Here is a 19458-nt window from a genome sequence, read left to right as displayed (position 1 = left end):
GCTTTGGGAGCATTGCCCGCCATTCTTCTCCGTACTTTGTCATTCCTTGCATACGTTTTTATAGAACTCTGTACAGAAGGTTCTAGAGACAAGAGAAAGTCACACCACCACTTTTACAGTTTATCCCTTAAAACATTAAATATTACCAGTATAAACATTTAAGTGAAAGGCGAAAGTATATCAAGTGATTATACGGGTGAGCGCACACTGTAAATTGATTTTTACGGTAAGTTCCAAAGAGTGAATGTTACTTAAAAAGAAGAATTTCTAAAGAAAAATGGTAAGCAAAATGTTTTAACCACTTCAGGGGCTGGGGAATAAGATAAATGCAACAGAGAGATAATGCTGAAAATCTGATAAATAATGACACCGATGAACACATGAGTGATGAGTGAGGCATCCTTTGCTTGCTAAAGAAAATCATGCAAAATATAGGTTTTCAAGGACTCATATTTTACTCATCAATCCAGCGGAGGAGCGATATATAGAAATAGCTGTGTATTTCTTGTCCTTGTTTAGCCCTGAAAAGTTTTTGCAATATAATCCTTACTCTTCTGTGAAACTAATCTGATTATAAGTCATGTGGCTAATGGATAGCCAGTGAAAAGGTACAATACCAAAAATGGCTGCAATGTTTTCTTTGGTAAAGGGGCTTATTAACAGTGCTTTTCTCAGCCTCTAGATGTCACCTGTCTGAAGGCCAGCAGTTTTTTTACAGGGTTCCTCTGAGCCCAGGTTGCCATTGACTGGCTTCAGCCTGCAACTAGACAGTGAAAGGGGAAGCAGCACCAGATATTTGTGTTCATATATCTGTCACCTTTCTTATTATCAGCATGCATCATGTCTGAACAAATGGATGGATTGGCTCTTTATGCTGCTACCCTGTTTCCCCGATGATAAGACACTGTCTTATTTTTTTTGAAGGCCAAAATATGCTCTAGGGATTATTTTCAGGGGGATGCCTTATTTACCCATGAAGAAGACTACAGTACACAGTTATTGTTGTCAATCATGTGCCATTCATGTCCACTTCTGATCAATCTGTGCCAATCATTGTCCCCTTCTGATTAATCTGATCCATTCATTGTCCCCTTATTTGCGGGGGGGGGGGGCTTATTTTTCATTTTTCTCTAAAAAGGGGGGGCTGTCTTATTTGATGGCCCTGCCTTATCATCGGGGAAACACGGTACTACCGCTCATACCTCAGTGTTGTTGTACAGGGATTGTAGGAAACTGCTATCAGGTTATATGTGAGTATCTACATCCAGAGCTGCAGAAGTACGTGTGTTTTATATCTGCTTTGGAGCTGTGTTTCTTAACCAGGGTTCCTTCAGGGTTTGCTAGGGGTCCCTTGAGCAAAGAGCAATGTGTGCCTCTCGGATCAGTTCAAGTGACACCAAACATCTTTTTGGCAATCTGTAAGGGTGACATTCTTCTCACTGGTCAGCAATGTAAGGAATTCTTCCTAATGACTACCATGCTAATATACTGTGAGCTGTGGATATAATAATTATAGTAAGAATTCCCTGATAGACCTGAAAGTTGATTCAAGGGTTTCTCATGTTAAAAAGTTTGGGAAAGGCTTTAAAATGTAACTACAATCAAACCCAAAAGTAAGGGAAAACCTAAATGTTTCCTAAAGGAAAGAAAAGAAAGGGAAATCTTTTAGTGGTGACAATTCTCCTATGATACCTATGGTGATTTTACCTCCATTTGGAGAGATTTCTTCTAACTTTTTGTTGTGTCTACATCACACAAAGTATAATATAATCCAAAAAAAAAACTTCCAATTTTCTTTTGGTTCCTGTACAAATCTGTTCTTTATACTTAATAAAGGTCCGAGCATTACTTTCCCTAACTCATTCAAAGCTTGTGGTCAGGGTTGCCCTATCGCTTCCATACACATACGATTAAGCATTCATTTAAGGTACATATTTATTGTGGTATATTTACTTTGATTATTGGTAAATAGGAACAAGGATTCATTCAGTAAACAAATAAACAATATCATTACCATATACTAGATAAGCCGCATAATTCATTAAACAACCAGCGTCTATCCAAACCCTCTTAGGGGAAGATAGACTGAAACAAATAAAACAGAAAAGAAACAAACACATGCAAGATGTGGAGAATAAACAGGAGCTGTTAACTTGCAGACATTTATTTGCTTGGCTGTTAGAAAGTAAAGCAGGTTAGGAGGTTGCAGTAAGTCTCAGAAATTTTTCTTATGTTTATCATCCTGCCTCTTTGTATTCAGTTTTTCTTAAGAAAATGAATTTTGTGAACTTGTTGCACAGTTTCTTACCTGATGATTGTGCCAGCAAGGGCATTCTCAGACTAGCGGTATTTGCAAGCAGATCTAAACCGTTCTGATGCTTGAAAACTCTTGCAAGAAAGGGGTCACTCTGGACTGGTCTGTTTATTATCTTATCTTATACATCAGATATTTGTGCGGACATTACATCTAGCATCCAGGAATGGTTTGCTGCCTGTTGTCGCCATAGACCTGAATTAGTGTCACTTGAAAATCTGAACATGTGCTAAGAAGTTGTTCCCATCTGTGTGGTACATTAACATTTATTTGCCTAAAAGCAGCATATAATACTTGAGCTGGTGCACTGGTTTGCCATTTGTTCCTAATGCACCACCAATGCACCTAGCCAACACAATGCAATTCTTGCTGTACCGTGCATTTAAAAGTGCAGCATGCACACATTTCCTGCATATGGTGCATTGGGAAACTTGTTCAAATAAAAGGACTTATCTATATGCAATTCAAACTGCAGTTTGTTGCATTACAATGCAATATAAATGGCAGCTTTATGTATTCTTGCAGCCAGCAGGTTGAGCTTTAGTCTCCTTTTTTTACATCATTGGCATTATTACGTCTCAGTCATTTTCTTGTGAGAACTCTTGAGTCAATCCTGAAAGTAATCACTCTATTTTTTATCCAAGTAGGTATGAAAGTTTGATTGGACAAACTAAAGAGAGGGATAGAGAGACCCTGTAATTACATACCTGTGATGAAAGACTCTACCTGTATCTACCTGTACCAATATCGAGTTCCTTTATGTTCTGCCTCTTGTCATATGGAACTACAGGACATACAAGCCGACAGGGGTTACCATTGTGTTGGGTAGCTCCAGGCTTTTGACCAGTAAAACAAGTCATATACCTCAAACAACATATAGGCAATTTTTTCAACAAACAGCACTAGTGATGGCCATAGAAAACATAGAACTTCTTCTTTTTACAGGTATGTAGTTCTTTCCAAGCTGGCAGAATGTAGATCCCTGATCAGCCATACTGGATGGGGTACCTTGTATGACTCATATATCCTCTGGGCCTCATGTACTCTTGAATGACAACGGCTGAAAACTGATATCTGATTACTTTGAGTTACCAAATCACCGCCTGCATTAAAGTGCACCTATAATTTACTGCAATGTATTTTTGGATTTGCACTCATGGGGTATGAGAATAATTTGCATAGCACATAATGTGATAAGACGCTGCCATTCTGCTAAGAAATACTGTGAACGGCTTCTCAAATCTGGCCGCATTGGGTAATAAAATATTTAAAATGCAAATATAGTACATTATCAATCCACAACTATGACATAACTTTCATATGTATCTAAAAACAATGATTGGTTTTACGTACACTTTATTGATTGTAGTAGAACAGAATGACTTGTATTGTCAGAAGAATGGTGAAGACCATTCCTCATGGTAGATTCAGTGACTGTTCTGACGTGCACAGTTGCAGTGTCTCCTAACTGGCACTTTATTGTGTCATTGTACTTGTTTCCTGGAAATAAAGCTTTCCTATCTATTCCTCTTCCATACATTAATATGGTATTATTATTATTATGGATCCATTACTAAAAACACGGATGTGTTGAATAGTGAGAGGGTCACAAAAGCACGGGGACTGTACATACCAACACGAGTGTTTCCAACTACAGTTGCTATAGACAGATCATTTGTAGGTCATGTTTGGAAATGTAACTTAAGATTCTCATATAGGGTGACAAACATTTGTTTGGAAACAGAAATAATAAAGTAAAGGAGTGCAACGTGTCTGCATTGTCACAACCAATGTTTTCATTTGTTTTTTAATCCTGCATGAAAAACTATCTTGCTATCACTAGGCTAGGGTGGTTAAGGTCGGAGCTTTAAAGCTGGCAATAATTATAATAATATACGAAAAATGATATAACAGTTATATGACAATAACAGAAGCCATATGATATCAAAGTGGTGAACTCCTTCAGCAGCCACTTAAGTGTCCCCTATAATATTTCCAATATGTCGACAAGTACTGTATATCAGACCAGATTTAATAAAGCTGGGTGACACGGCAAACCTGGAATGGAACTGGTCCAGGACTGAAACCATTTGCTAAAAAAATAGCTAATGACTTTTTAAGAAATCCATTCCAGGTTTGCTGGATCACCCAGCTTCACTGATGAAAATGTATCCTCTCCAGTCTTAATAAATCAGGCCCAATATATCCAAATTTAGGAAACTGGGGACAAAACAGATATTTATTACAAGAGTCTGACATGGAGACTGCCCTGGCACATATACTCAGCAACTCGTCATAGTGCTTTGTGGTGCAGAAGTTTTTACCAAAACATTTCCCTGATTGATAACTTCTGCACTTGAAACTCAAGAAAACATGATTTGGCGTCTGTGTCACTGAAGCTGACAGATTCCACAAAGTACCCAAAATGTAACCTCAAAGGGACTATTCAAGATGTTCATGAAGTGCTTTAGGGGTCAGTAAATGTCTGAGAGTCAGCAGGTGATGGAAAGCCTGTTTGGGCAGTTAATTTCATGAGGTCTCCGTACAGCTCCATTACAGTCCATGGTCTTGAAGTGTGAGTATTTAGTGTTTGGATGGTCAATAGCCAGGAAAAAGCAGCCTTGAAATGTCTTTATCAGCTATGTTTTGGCTGGCCTGATTCACTGATGTGCATTGTGTTGTGTGTCTGTGACGTTTTATCCTCCCGTTAGTCAAACTGTCCCAGACTCTGTTGAAAAGACAATGGGCCTGGTTTATTAAAGCTCTCCAAGGCTGGAGAAGACACACTTTCATCAGAGAACATGGGTGATCCAGCTAACCTGGAATGCATTTGATAGTTGTTAGCAAATGTTTTCAATCCTGGACCAGAACCATTCCAGGTTTGCTGGACTTACTTTTTCATCAGTGAACTTGGGCAATCCAGCAAACCCGAGAATAAATCTGGTCCAGGATTGAAAACATTGCTAACAAATAGCAAATTACTTTTAGGAAATCCATTCTGGATTTGCTGGATGACCCAGGTTCACTGATGAAAGTGTATCTTCTCCAGACTTGGAGAGCTTTAATAAATCAGGCCCAATGAGTACACCCAGCTTAAACTCTGTTGGGGGGTCAGTGAGTACCTCCAACCTAAAATCTGTCAGAGAGCCAATGAGTATACCCAACTTAAATTCTTGGAGGACTATTCAGTACACCCACCTTAAACGCTGTTAATAAGCATACACCCAACTCAAACTTTTGGAGGGCTATTTAGTACACCCACCTTAAACTCTGTTAATAAGCATACACCCAACTCAAACTTTTAGAGGGCTATTTAGTACACCCACCTTAAACTCTGTTGATAAGTATACACCCAACTCAAACTTTTGGAGGGCTATTTAGTACACCCACCTTAAACTCTGTTGATAAGTCATTAAGTTCACCCAACACAAGTTCTGTTGGAGAGCCAGTGAATACACCCCATGAACTCATGGGGAAGTTATTAAGTTCAAGAGAATATGTAGGGCAGGGGTAGACAAACACCAGCCCTTAGGCCAGATACGGCCTAGCCAGTAGTCCGTTCCAGCCTAACGCCCACCAGTCGATCCGGCCTAATCCCATCCGGCAGGGGTAAGGAACCCACGGCTCCGGAGTTCTTGAGCCTCCTTGTTATGCCTCCCTTCCCTATATACAGTGGCCGGCGTTAACACTTCCGCCGCCAGGGTAAGGGGACATACCCTCTTCTCCATATGCATTGTGGGGGAAAGGGATTTCCCTTCAGGGGTGTTCCTGGTGGGGGGCGGAGCCATCAGCACAGGACTCGCGAGAAAGTCTGGCCTAGTGTGCCTTCTTGACCTCCTAAAATGATCTAGTAGCCAAAAAAGTTTGCTGACCCCTGATGTAGGGGATTCTGTTTTTGGGGAAGCCACAAGTTTTACCTGCACCAGCACCCGTTTTATGTGCCTAAAACCAGTAAACTAGTGCAATTACCGGTATATTATTATACCTAGATCATAAAATGTAATTATTTGTTTGCATTGTTTATTCACGTATGTATGAAAACAAAATGATACTATATTTTGCATGAAAAGATAAAGCAAAGCTCTGATCCTTACATGTACCCAACCATGTATATAACCTGTACTTGGTTTAATTCTCGGGGGGAAGGTAAATAGGCAGAAATGCTAATTCCCAGCACGCCATATCGGAGCGGTGGCATGTTTACACGCAATATTTATACTCCTACTATTTTTCTTAGATAAAAAGTGTAACATATGGTATAATATAAGGAGAAGACCTTATCTCCTGCCTCCTTCTTCCCTTCTGTCGTGTGCACTTTCTCCTATTACATCTGGAATTACATTTCAGCTTGGTTAATTTTATTTCTTCCCTGGCTATAAATAATGCGCACCTACAATGTGAACATATAAAGAAATACTGAGTGTGACCATCTTTTTTCAAGAGTTATTTTTGTTCAGGAGAAATACGCAGAAGGCACAGCAAGGCTGAAAATCAGTGAAAGTGTTAATTGGAGGGAATGTTGATAGTCTTACAGTATGCTATTATGTCATCATCCATCATTCAGGGGGGCTATTTTTATGGCTTGAATTTGGTTATTTAATATTTTTCAGCATTTTTAATTTGTGTTATTTATTCTGCTTATTCACTATTATTACTTATCGGATGAATGCTCGTTTTTCATGCTGTTTAGTTCCATATGTTTTTTGGCATGCAACAATGTCAAACATGGGATTTCTATTATTCATAATATTTGTAAATATTGGCATAGCTACAGGTGAATTAGCATCAGGGTAAATCCTGGACCCCCGCAGCTCTGCTGCAGATATGAGATGTCATTTTAAGAATTTTAAAGATTATTATTATTATTATTATTATCTTTTTTTTAATAAACTGTATTTATAAAGTACCAACATACTACCCAGCACTGTACAATAGTGCAAAAGGTGATATCATGTATAAGTAAACATTCAATAAGCAATGTTTCAGTAGGGCACAACCCACTTTTAAATGACGCTTCCATCATTCCCACATAGCAAGCAATTGCATACCATAGCAAGGAACCAAGAAAGCAGCACAAAGAACTAGTTTCTGGAAGTATACTGATAAAGAGCAGAATGATTAACACATAGGTCTTCCACTTTTCCTTTTACTATCCATTTTTAAAAGAGGCATTTTTTCAGTCCCTGTACCAGTAAGCTGTATCAGAAGAATAAAAAAGGAGATGAATGCAATCAAATAGAAGGGAGAAAACATAAGTTTGCTGTTATTGAGAGAATGACTGTTTTACCTCGAGATTGGGATATATCCAGCTACATTGTACACATACACACAACCTATGGCAAGAAAAGTAATTATAATAATAATTATAATAATAAAGAAGTGGGTGGCGTCAGAAGGACAAGGCAGTATAAAGATTTTAAAAAATAATAAAGGATAACATAGGAAATAAAGAAAGCAGAACAAATACTGTACAGGCAGAGAATGTAAAAATGAAGGAACAATGGCAGGATTTGAGAGCAACTGCTTTTGTTTTCATTCATATCACAGCATATGTCTGTAAAAAGAACTCAAATTTCTATAAGTGACAATAGGACTTATTATTGAAGAGTATGCGCTATTCATCTCAAGGTGTTTCAGTTGGTGAACTGCATTTGTTTTCACTGACAATTCGTTTGCCATTAGAATGTTTTGCATCCTTGAAAAAAAAAAAAGAATTTCAATGTCATTTTACAACTTCATAAGGAGCAGGAGTCTAAGAAATCCTTGATAAATTTGCAGTATTATTCATAGAAATAGCTATGGGGTGGCAGGCATTTAAAGTCAAATTCTGATTTTTATGATCCTTGTATTTAATATTGAGATGTTAGCGGTGTATGCAGTTAGTCAGTTACTGTGTAATGGCCTCAAATTCCATTTGTGCAATGAGCAGACGCAGCGACTGCGCTAAGACATTCCACCTCGGGGGTTGTACATAAGTTACTGGGTATAAAACATGTCCAAATTCTCAGCAGTCTCTTTTGTACATATGGGAAGCATGGGGTGGCAGCATCTGTGCTATTTATACATGCTAAGAATAATATTGTATTCTAGAGTTGATGGATTTTGATCATGTTTAGAACTTTGTTGGAGAACTTTCAAGAATAAAGAAAACAAGGAGGGCATTACAATTGTTTTGTGGACGTATAAACAGAGAGAGAGAGAGATAAATAGACAGAAAGATAGTTTGATTACAATTGATAGATAGATAGATAGATAGATAGATAGATAGATAGATAGATAGATAGATACGAGAGATGGAGCAAGACAAGTAGATAGAGAAAAGGAGAGAGACATGGGCAGGGAGAGATATAGATAGATAGATAGATAGATAGATAGATAGATAGATAGATAGATTTATATGTCTTTACATAGATTTACATAGATGTCTTACGATTTACATTGGAAAAACAAGTAGGAACGCTCAGAAAAACTGCTGGAGCAGGCAACTGTTGCCATATGTAATGGGCTAATGAATGCCAATTGGTGACTCAGGTCTTCAGGCGTTACCTATGACTAAAATATTCTTTTTTGGTGGACTGACCCTATTAAGTGTTAATTCTTTTAATGAGCAGTAGTTACAATTTCTGCCTTGCTGCTCCTGTTACAAATTAACTAAAATAAACCAGATGTCTCGCCTCACAATTAATTTTAAATGAACGACACAGTGGCCCTGAGATTGATTAAACATATATGGTAGTATGCAGACCATTAATGACCACCTTGCGGTGATAAGAGAATAGAGCCATTACCATATGAATGCCACTTCGTTATACTAAGGAAGCCAATCCATAACGTAATTGTATTTACTAAATTTAACTGGGGTTCTATCACGGACTCCTTTGTCTCTGGATACCAGTGATGCGGTTAATCTAGTGGTTTACAATTCCGCTCTAAAAGACAGCCAAAGAGTAATTGGTTTAGGATTTATTATTTTCTAAATGAAAACAGCAGGAAGTGCCGCAAGTTGTTTTCTGAACTTTTCCTTTTTTCCTTTTTCAAAGAGCGAACTTTCATTTTCTAATAATTACACAGCTATATAGTAAAGGAAATAGGAGTTTTTTCCCCTCATTATACTCAGTGGGCATGCTGCGATTTCATATCAATTATCATATAGAACTCACCTATAAATAAGACTTCTCATTTAGCTTGTTCGGGTTTTTATAATCCTCCTTTTAACATTTCAGGTGCTTTCTGTAGAAGAAGGACTGAAGAAGGAGGCAGCCGCCCGTGAGCTGGTGGCGAGAATGTCACGGCACAGCCGTTTCGAAAGGGACTTCTGCGGTGGCTGGGAGAGATGGGAGTGGAGTTCAAATGGCAATCACATGCACACAAGTAACGTCAACAGTACAGTCAATGGAAATGGCAACAACAGGCCTGGACTACTGCCTCTGCCCATTGTACCATCTCGTCTTCCTACACCAGCATCTACCACCTCTACGACGGTCGGCAGTGATGCAGTGACGAGTATTGCCAGCAATCCAGCAGCTGCTTCTGCATCCAAAGTAAGACTTTTTTCTAAATTACTGTATGTGAAAGAAACCCCGAAAACTCCATATTTCTTGGTGTCTTTATTTCTCAAACCCAACCCCCTATACTTACCTTCTTTGCCATTATTGCCTCAAGAAATCCTGTGTAAGCTTTGCATTAGTTGGCATTAGAGCTTACCATTGGACAGTCATGTCACCTCCCTTATCCCAAGTGATTGGCCCCTGTCCAATATCTGGAAGTACCTGTTTTAATGTGGTGGCTTTGATGGATAAATGAACCTCCATGTTGAGTTAAAGAAGGTTGGGTGTGAGCTTTTAAGAGACCCTGACACTTATCTTGAAAGAATCTATAACTGTGATTGTGCCTAAAGTTCATATCGGCATTAAATGTGGATACTGTTGGGCTAAATTAAAGCGGACCTTTACTCAATAAATTCTTGATACCAAAAATAGACCTTTTCTTTGAATCCTTCAACTACTTGATTATATTAGAGAATATCTCCCATGGTTCCTCCATCTCTATGGTTCTTTACAGTAGGCAGACTGGTATACAACATACATGTCAGGTAAAAATGTTACCAATTTGGACAAAATCATTTTCTATTGGGAGCCATTGATTTGCACTCATCAACAAGAAAAGGTCGGGAGGACCAAGTCTTGTTAGAATTTAGTTTTAGAGTATAGGTCTGCTTTAATGGATACCTTTCATATGTCTCTTGGAGATACCGGAAGCAGTTGTTTCTAAAGGGATTATTAGTTCTGTTGAGAAACCACTTTATAATGGTCGGAGTGAGTAGATGGAGCTGAGAAGGGGGTAAAGATTCATCTACAGACTCCAAGAGACAGAAGCACACATTTGGCTTTGAGTGTAATTACCTTGTGATTTTGGTTTGTCGTGTCTTTGAAATACAAACTGAATCTGATGAATACCAGACTGACCTTAACACAATGGAGAAAGCCATACAGAGAATGTCTAGTTTAGTTTGGCATACAGAGCCATTTCATTTTTGGGACAGTCAAGTGTTGTTTTGGCAATAGAAATTGCAAACATTGAAATAATTGAGAGGGCCGTCTGTGAGATTTTATGATGATGTATCGGTACATTTTGGTACGGGATAATTGAAGTGGCAGTCAAGGCAAAACTTAGTCTTCATTTAGAGTTGGTTTGGAATGTGAAAAAGCAATCATGTTCTACTTGCAGCATAGAATATGCTGAGTGCAACCTGGAATGAATAAAGTCAAAACATTTAAATTGATGGGCTGGGAAATTAAAATCGAACATTTTACGTAGTTTGGATATTATATTACATTTCAAGTGTATTTGTCTCATATGAAGCAAGATCACATTGTTAAAGAATGGATTGAATTTATGTCAAAGCCATTTTTAATTTTTAAGTTAACACTGCTATTGCCAAGTGATGGAAACTTTGTGGTTTTGGTGCCTCTTTTTTAAAGCCTATTTGAAATAACATATTTAGATATGCAGTGTAGTAACAAAATTAGTAATCCTACATTTTCATAGTCTTACTTCTGCCTTCCTGATAAAACAGATGAACTAGGAGCTCAACAAGCAGTAACAAGAAAATGTACAGGGTAATAAAAAAAATAAAAAGATGCAAGGCTTCAACTGGGCTTTAATGAACTATAAACATCTGTGTACAATCCATCTCTGGGTGTTTTGTTTTTTCTTTACGTGTTAATTCAGATACCAGTGAACTTATCAGAAACATGCCAATAGGTGGACAATGTTCTTTAGAACATGTATTGATGTACAAATACAGATGTATTCTGCTTGTGTTAGAGATTAGTTTGAGACATCATTCCAGGTTCGTTAACAGGTGCACTTGTCTTGAAGTTGACTTCTTTTTGACCTGCAATTGACCTTCTTCTAAGTTGCATCAACCCTCAAGCTATTTTTACATTACTGCTGCTTTATATGGATGGAGAAAGTTTTGCAATACTAAAGTCCATCGACATCGAGCCCTTAAATTGTCTATTTTTACATAATTTAGACATTGTTTTCCATTCGATGGTTCAGTAAACCAAAATGCCTTTTTTTGTAAAACTACCTTGTAAAGCTGCACCTATCTCTAAACTCAAATTAGGAGATATTGTTTTACTTTCCATCTGTGTTCTATGTTTGGCTCCCGCTGGAAAAAATCATTACTAAAATCAATATATTCCTCTTATATATCCTAGGCCCTGGAGTGCTACACATTGATGTATACATTTTATGAAAGCTATTTTTATGTATAAGGTCTTATGGTTTTGTTTTTGGGTGTTTCCTTGGTGATTTGAATTAATCTCTCTCCTTCTGCATATGACCAGTAAACTGTGAAGATTGGATGATTGAATAATATATAATTGTAATGTTGCATTGCATCAGTTTTCCCTACATTTTACTTTACTTTCAAAACTCTAAATCCACTAATATAATTGGAGGCATTAAAATGGGGATTACCATATACTCAAGTATAAATGTTTTGTTTTCTATTCATCTAAAAATCCCATTAGAAAAATAATCTGTTTATATTATTGTTTATATTTATATATATTTATATCACACCAGTGGAAGGTGAAGTTTCTTCATGTAAAAATCTTTAACAAACTCTTGCCATATGATACATTATTAAGGTATGTTACACACTTTACATGAGTATGCAGTGCCATCTACTGGTGGCCAACAAGAATGCACAAAAATACTTAACAGCAAGTGACCCACCATAGCCAACTCAAACATACTTTGACTTGTTAAAGTTAAAAGTTAAACACACTGAGCCCTTTTTCTTTTTCACCCTTTTGAAAAAATGTTTTTTGATGTGTTTATTCAAATGTATTTAATTGTCATTACTGTTGATTGGTGTCTTGAATGTTAGCAAAATAGTTAATTTGTTATTTAGGTAAAAGGTAAACTAAAGTACTTAAAAAGGTTTGGATTGGTTTATAGTTGATTATATACTGTATATGTAATTCAGAAGATTACAGATTCCTCAGATGGTTTAGCTCTTCAGGGGGGAGGGGGGGGGGGGGCAGAGTCACATTATGAGTAACCACCCATCAAAATAAGTATTTGAGTTCAGTAGGGTTGTGTTCAATCTCACATCTGCTGTTTACTGCTGTATCAGACACTGACGTGGAATTCCTTGACCTATTACCAACCAAGCTTAGCTTTGCAGTGTATTTACCATTGTCACCAGTCTTCCCTCCTTATTCCTGGAGGGCAGATCATACATTGTTTCGGTGTTCTGTACCCCACACTAGATCCCTTATATATATGCTTGACATGATAGCATTAAAAAACGGCTTAAAAGTTCATCCATATCAATCAGTGCCGGGATCCCAAACACCATAAAAGACCCATATTGGGGATTGCATCCCAAAACAGAGACAGATCATCCCTTTTGAATACAGAAAGCCTCCTATGTATAGGAAAAAATAATCATTCTGTAATTATACCTTTCAACATTTATTTGCAACATGTTCTAAAGATTTGTAATGCTTTTTATGCAATACAAGCAAGTGGTTAATGCAGAGCAGCCTACGCTTTAGCTCAGAAGGTGTTTTAACCCCATCTACACAGTCTAAGCAAATAATAATCCAGCCGTAGAAGAGAATAGGTAAAACAATAATAGGTACAATGATGACAATGAACGATATAAAAAATGAATTTCTTTAATTTTTTTCCACTTATTTTTTCTTGTCCCGGTCAGTAGTGTTGTTCTCGTGCTCTGTGCACTATGAGCTCTGCTTGGTATTAAAGGTATTGTACAAACTGGTTATATTGCTGTGCTATGGCTGTGTGTGACGGCATCACTGATATGTTCATCAAGATTTATTAAAACTTCTTTTATATTTAATAATATATTTTTTGATCTGTACAGACATTTACTCTATAGTCAATCATTATTTGGTTGCTGTACTGAGGCTCCTTATAGCCACAGTTGTATGGTTGCACTTTGGCTGCACCAGCTTTGTGTCACAGGACTGCATGGCAGATTTTATATATATAAATGCTGCCCCCAAGAAATACATGTATAGAGGTCATTTAACCTGCCAATGAAAAATGTTTCTGTTCACTTTGATAGATTGCAATTGGTATCAGAATTAAATATCTGTATTTTTTTACAGAAATATGAAAAATGTTTCTGTTCATCCAATTTAGAAATTTACTTAGTCCTGCCAAACTATACAGTCCTACCTGGCAGGGTAGTTACTTGTTAGTTATTTATACAGTTTGCCTAAAAAAAAGTTAAAGGATGCAATACAAAGCAAAAATTTGCATTAGTTTATGTCTTGTACTTTGCCTTTAAATTTGCTGTCTCCAGAAATGATAAATTATACAGAAATATATGTGATTCGTTTTTTATTTCTACAATATCTATACTCATGCAGGCAAAAGTAAGTTCTTAAGGAAGAAAAAAGTCAATGCAATGTAAGTAACACTCAGAATAGTTCATACAGCACATTTTACAAGACTAAATTGTGTCTAAATCGTTGCGTTTTGCAGCAATCAAGGTGTCAATCACTCGGTCAGACGGTACGGTCTTCTCCCAAAGTGATGACACATCTCTGTTCTTTCTTCAGCTTACAGAGATATAAATGTTACTTCCAACCTCCTGACTCCATCTGTGTGCTTTATGCTTGTCAGGGCCGCACTCTGATTCCAAATAAACAAGTGAACTTTGGCTGTAAAACGGTCACCATGAACCCCCAAAGAACTCACCTGTCAATCAGATGAGCCTATCTTGCCCGGGGATCTTAAGAGTGATGAACGATTCACGTACAGCTGTCGCTGATTGAGATTGACTGTATTATGGAACTTGCTTTGTTTTTCTGGGTCCTACTATGGGTAACAGGCACTACAGTAGACTATGAAGAGGTTCAAAAAACAAAACAAAAGTAAATCTTACCATTAGGCTTTGTTCAGCCTGGCCAGGAGGTTTCAGGTGGTTACAGCTACCGCTGCCTTGGGGGCTGGTTCTTTAAGAACCAACAATGTGGTGAAAGTGACCAAGTAGCTCGCAAGGTGCTGGCCGTAAGGAGCCATGCAGGATCACAAGGGAGGTCTGAACCGGCCCTTATACTTGTGGACTGGGGTGAGATAAGTTAAATGACACTTACCTCCATATCCCAATATAAGGATATTAAGTCATTTGGGGCTTCTAGAACACAGCTACTATCTTTGCATTATAGGTGTGTGACTGTGTTGTGTTGGAAACAACACTGAAGATCAGCTGAGCAAGATTGCAGGTGAGGTCAGTACATCTGTCTTCTGCATGCTGCTTTTATTGGGGGAAGCCTCATAGATATTGAATACCACCATTTGTGACTGTTGCTGATTGTAGACTGGTTCACTTCACATTTAGCAATAAAAACTCTGCTTAGTATGTACTTGGTTTCCAACAAAACATAGTTTACATATGGATTCGGGGTAACACAGCTGATATGGCAGCTGAAGAATTCAGATTTAGGTGCACAATACAATATTATACTCACTTTACATTTCAACTATAAATTATGCAGCCAGTTTATAGTGAATGAGGATTGCTTCACCTGTCAATGGATTTGTAATTCTGTTAAACTGGATTTATAATCCAGGATCCTCTTTGTCTGCTTTGCTGGGTCTAAGACTACAGTACTATACAGTTAAATATTGTATACTGGTCTTGCACTGGAAATCGTCTCTGCAAGAAGAAGTGATGGAAATTCCAATAGATGTCCCTTTCTGGGACATATCCTGAGTTCGGGTAGATTTGGGACACACTTCTTGAGTTTACGGAGATTCTCAAAAACTTTCTGTTAGATCTCCAAGGGAGAAAGTGTAAAGAAATCACATACAGCAAAACATACCTTATTGTGCCTAATAACGATTTGGTTTGAGAAACACTTTAATGAGTTTAAGAATTATTAACTATTAGATTGTCTTTTATATCTATGGCCAGACTTTATTGTAAAATGTAGAGAACTTCTAATGATCCCATCTCCACATGATATTGTTTGAATTCTTTTGATCTTCCTCTATTTTACTAGCACTCTCTAGAATTGACATATGCAGACAGCTTTGTGTTAGTAATGATGGGACCTCTAATAACATCCCATCCGCACCAAACATATGTTCCATTGGCTATGTGCTATCTATGTGTTTATTCTAACACAACACATGTTCATTGTTCTGCTGCACTAAACATCATTCGTTGGCCACTTACAGTCCTCGCTACAGAAAATAAGTGTGAATATTTTATTTTATATTCCTGTTTTGTCAAAAAAACAAGAAAAAAGGATCCCGTTGTTCCTTTACAGAACAGACAAATGTAGGGTTTGAAGTACACCTGTCATGAGATGAGAACATTATGGTTTGCCTTTGGTGAACCCAGCACATTGTGTGGAAATATTCACCATATCCAAGAGTAACATTCTCCGGCCCTTTGTTTGTTGTGGACCCTATTGTAGTCCAGTATGCTACTTTTGTAAAGTGGTGATCATGGTAAAGAGGAAATCAGGGAGTTTGATGAAAACACCCATGATCTACACTTTTTCGAATGGAAGTCCCACTATCAAAGTGGGAATCTTTAAAGCAGTGTTTCTCAACAAGGGTTTTTTAGGGGTTCCTTGAGCAATTAGTTATTTGTGCCTCTCAGGTTTAGCTGACACCAATGATCTTTTTGGCTATCTGTAGGGGTGACATTTTTCCCAATGGCCAGCAATGTAAGAGGCATTCTTCCCAATGATCACCACACTGTACTGTGAGCTGTGGATATAATAAATATAGCAAAGGTTCCCTAAGACCTGAAAGTTATTTCAAGGTCATGTTATAAAGGTCGGGAACAACGCTTTATAGTTTCTTATAAAAGGGTTAGTCAAGACTGACTGCCCCTAGCTGGCAATGTTTGGTTGTGCCAGTTACTTCCTATAATTGTATTGTGGCACAATTCTTTATTCTTTTGTATCAGTTAAAAACTAGCTAAATAAAAGATTTATGGATATGTTAGCACTAGCAAAAGTTTTACTAAACTGCAAGGTTCTTTATTCCTTAATAAATACCAGCTGATCACCACTTTTATAAATGGGGAGATCTCAGGTCTCACCTTTTATATATGTGCCCCATGGTATTTTCAATAAACCTGCACTGGAATCCATAGACAAAAGCAGAAACCTCTCCAGACTGGGCTCTCGAATATCTCTCCTGGATGCTTATTGTTGTTCTCTCTATGTCTAGGTTTAGAGGAGCTCGTCTGACCCAGAGAAGATTTTTTTTTGTCTTTTTGTTTCCCTTGCAACCAAAGAATGTAAAGTGCAGGCTTACACAGCTGAATCGCTCTATTCGCTTTTGTGGTAAAAAAAAAAAAAAAAAATACCGTCTGCCTTTAGTGTCAATAAACATTTGTATAACTTTGTAACCTTTTTCAAGAGGCCATTTACAGGCTTTGTTATTATCAGAACAGGCGGGGTTAAAAAGGTACGGTGCGGTCAGTCATAAACGTTCCCCTTTTCCGCTAGCTTTTCCTGTGTTTTGTACAAGCTGATTGGTGTTGGTTTCATTTCTGGAGTTCATTTTCTGTATGTGAATTCTTTGTATAGAAAATGCTGGTAGTTAAAACATTTTAGATTTTGGTTTAGCAGTTTGTTGCAGTTCATTGGCACGCGGCTTATGTTGTGCGTTTATGTGCATTGGATTAGGGCTCATTGCTAAGGCGCAGCCTTGAAGCAAAAAAGTTATGTGATTCTTTAATGCAGTCCATGCTGCTGAGGAAATGCCCGCTTTTCTCATTGTGTGTTGGGGTGCCGTCACAAAGTGTCATGTCTTACCAGTGCATTGTGTTTATAATGCACATGTTGCATGTTCCCGTGTGCTATTTATTAGTTTGCCAAAACTCAGGGCCCAAAAAGTACACATTTCCCAAATATCACAATACATACTATGCATGGGTGGAGCTTAAATATGATGGGGTCCAGGTAAGGTTTGCGGAGGGACTCTAACGGGTGGAGTTGGGTTTTCCTGACCTGCAGAACAATAGAATCAGAATGGACACTCAATGCACACCCATTATACATGGCTAGAAGTTTTTTATGTCTTGTCTGGTTCCTCTTTCCCCCTTCTCAGTATTGACTATATGACCCTGATTTATAAAAGCTCTCCAAGGCTCGGGAGAATACACTTTTATCAGTGAAACTGGGTGATCCAGCAATTCTGAACTGAATCTGGTCCAATATTCAAAATGTTTGCTAGCAAATAGCATATGATTTTAAAAAATCCATTCTATGTTTTCTGGATCACCCAGCTTCACTTCTGAAAGTGTATTCTCTCCAACCTTGGAAAGCTTTCATAAATCACTTCCTATATGTTTAAACCTTTCTGTTTCACATACATACCTTATCTTATAGACAATGACAAATCTTTTTTTTATCCTTTTCTATACATTGTAGAGGGACCATGGCTGGTGGGAGCAGCTGGTAGATACAGTACAAGGGTTTTGTAAACATAATATCACCATTCCCACGCAGATTATCCCAGGTCACCCCAAATGCAATGCTGAGTTTCCATGATTGAAAGAACTTAAATCCAATCTGGACTTGCTGCAGCTTTTAAAGCATGCTTTAGAAATAAAAATGCAATTCATTTAAGTACAGGAGAACCTTTTAGGAATCTGAAAACTCTGAAGGTAAGGCTGGAGTTGAGCACCACCTGGATCCCTATGAGTAGTCATATGTCCTGATTAGACAAATAAAGAGGTTTCACTAGTGTATTCATTCAAAAAAAATACATTCAGATTTGATATTTACACAAGCTTGAAAAATACTTAACCAAATGAAATAGTAGTTGTCTGTCTGTTTTGCCTTGCGGCTTCACTTGTGACCCTGTGGCGGCACATTAATGTCTTGTGGTTAATATTTCCCTGTCTGGTGGACCCTCTCAGCTTCCTGTAGTACATTTTGCACAGACAGTATTTTTGTCCTTGGAATCCTATATATCATGCAGTATAAAATATCATTGTTAGAAGTCTGCCATGTGTAGGGAATGACGCGAAAGAAACTCTCGTAAAGCCAGCTGCCAGGTACCACAGGCTTTGATGCGGCACAATGTGACTCACAGCTCAGAGCGGTGCGGTCTCCTCTACATTTCAGATTCTTAAATGTAAGAGGAAACCTCAGTGCGCAAATCTCACATTTGTGGTCACAAGCTGATATCTTTAAGCTCTCTGTATTTCTCATCCAAATCCTCAAATATGGATATCATTGAAGAGTTCTTGGCAAGTTGTGTATTTTGGCCAAAAGTTTGAGAGCGCTACACAAGTTTGGATATAATGCTTCCTGCAATATGTCTTTTCAGGAATTTTTACTCTGGCCTAGTGAATATATTCATAAATCACAGTCTGCATTACTCATTCAGCGTTAAAGCAATTGATATGAACAGAAATCTATCAATAATACTGATTTGCTTTAGCATTTTGGAGAACGTCAGACTGATAAGAGCACCCAGTACCAGCTGAGCTTCTACCTCCCAGCCACGGATCTCGGCCTGAATTCCCCTGGGTTAGATGCATCAGACATTGTTACCTATTCATTTTGGACAATCAAATATGGTATACATAATAAAGATTCACAGCTTGTAGATTATGT

The 19458-nt window shown here is 37.8% G+C and overlaps 1 protein-coding gene across 5 annotated transcripts in view; it reads left to right on the top strand.

Moving 5' to 3' along the window:
- The window catches only part of KLHL29 (kelch like family member 29), a 642275-nt gene that overhangs the window by 275621 nt on the left and 347196 nt on the right, over positions 1 to 19458 (top strand). For all 5 annotated transcript variants that reach the window (XM_072407482.1, XM_072407479.1, XM_072407480.1 and 2 more), the window contains one exon: positions 9538 to 9855. In XM_072407482.1, the coding sequence (XP_072263583.1) occupies positions 9598 to 9855 (258 nt within the window). In that variant the 5' untranslated portion in view covers positions 9538 to 9597. The remainder of the gene's footprint in view (positions 1 to 9537; positions 9856 to 19458) is intronic.

The sequence above is a fragment of the Pyxicephalus adspersus genome, chromosome 4 (genome assembly GCF_032062135.1).
Source record: "Pyxicephalus adspersus chromosome 4, UCB_Pads_2.0, whole genome shotgun sequence".
Lineage (NCBI taxonomy): Eukaryota > Metazoa > Chordata > Amphibia > Anura > Pyxicephalidae > Pyxicephalus > Pyxicephalus adspersus.
The sequence above is the reverse complement of the archived record's forward strand: the minus strand, read 5'-3'. Positions and strand labels throughout refer to the sequence as shown.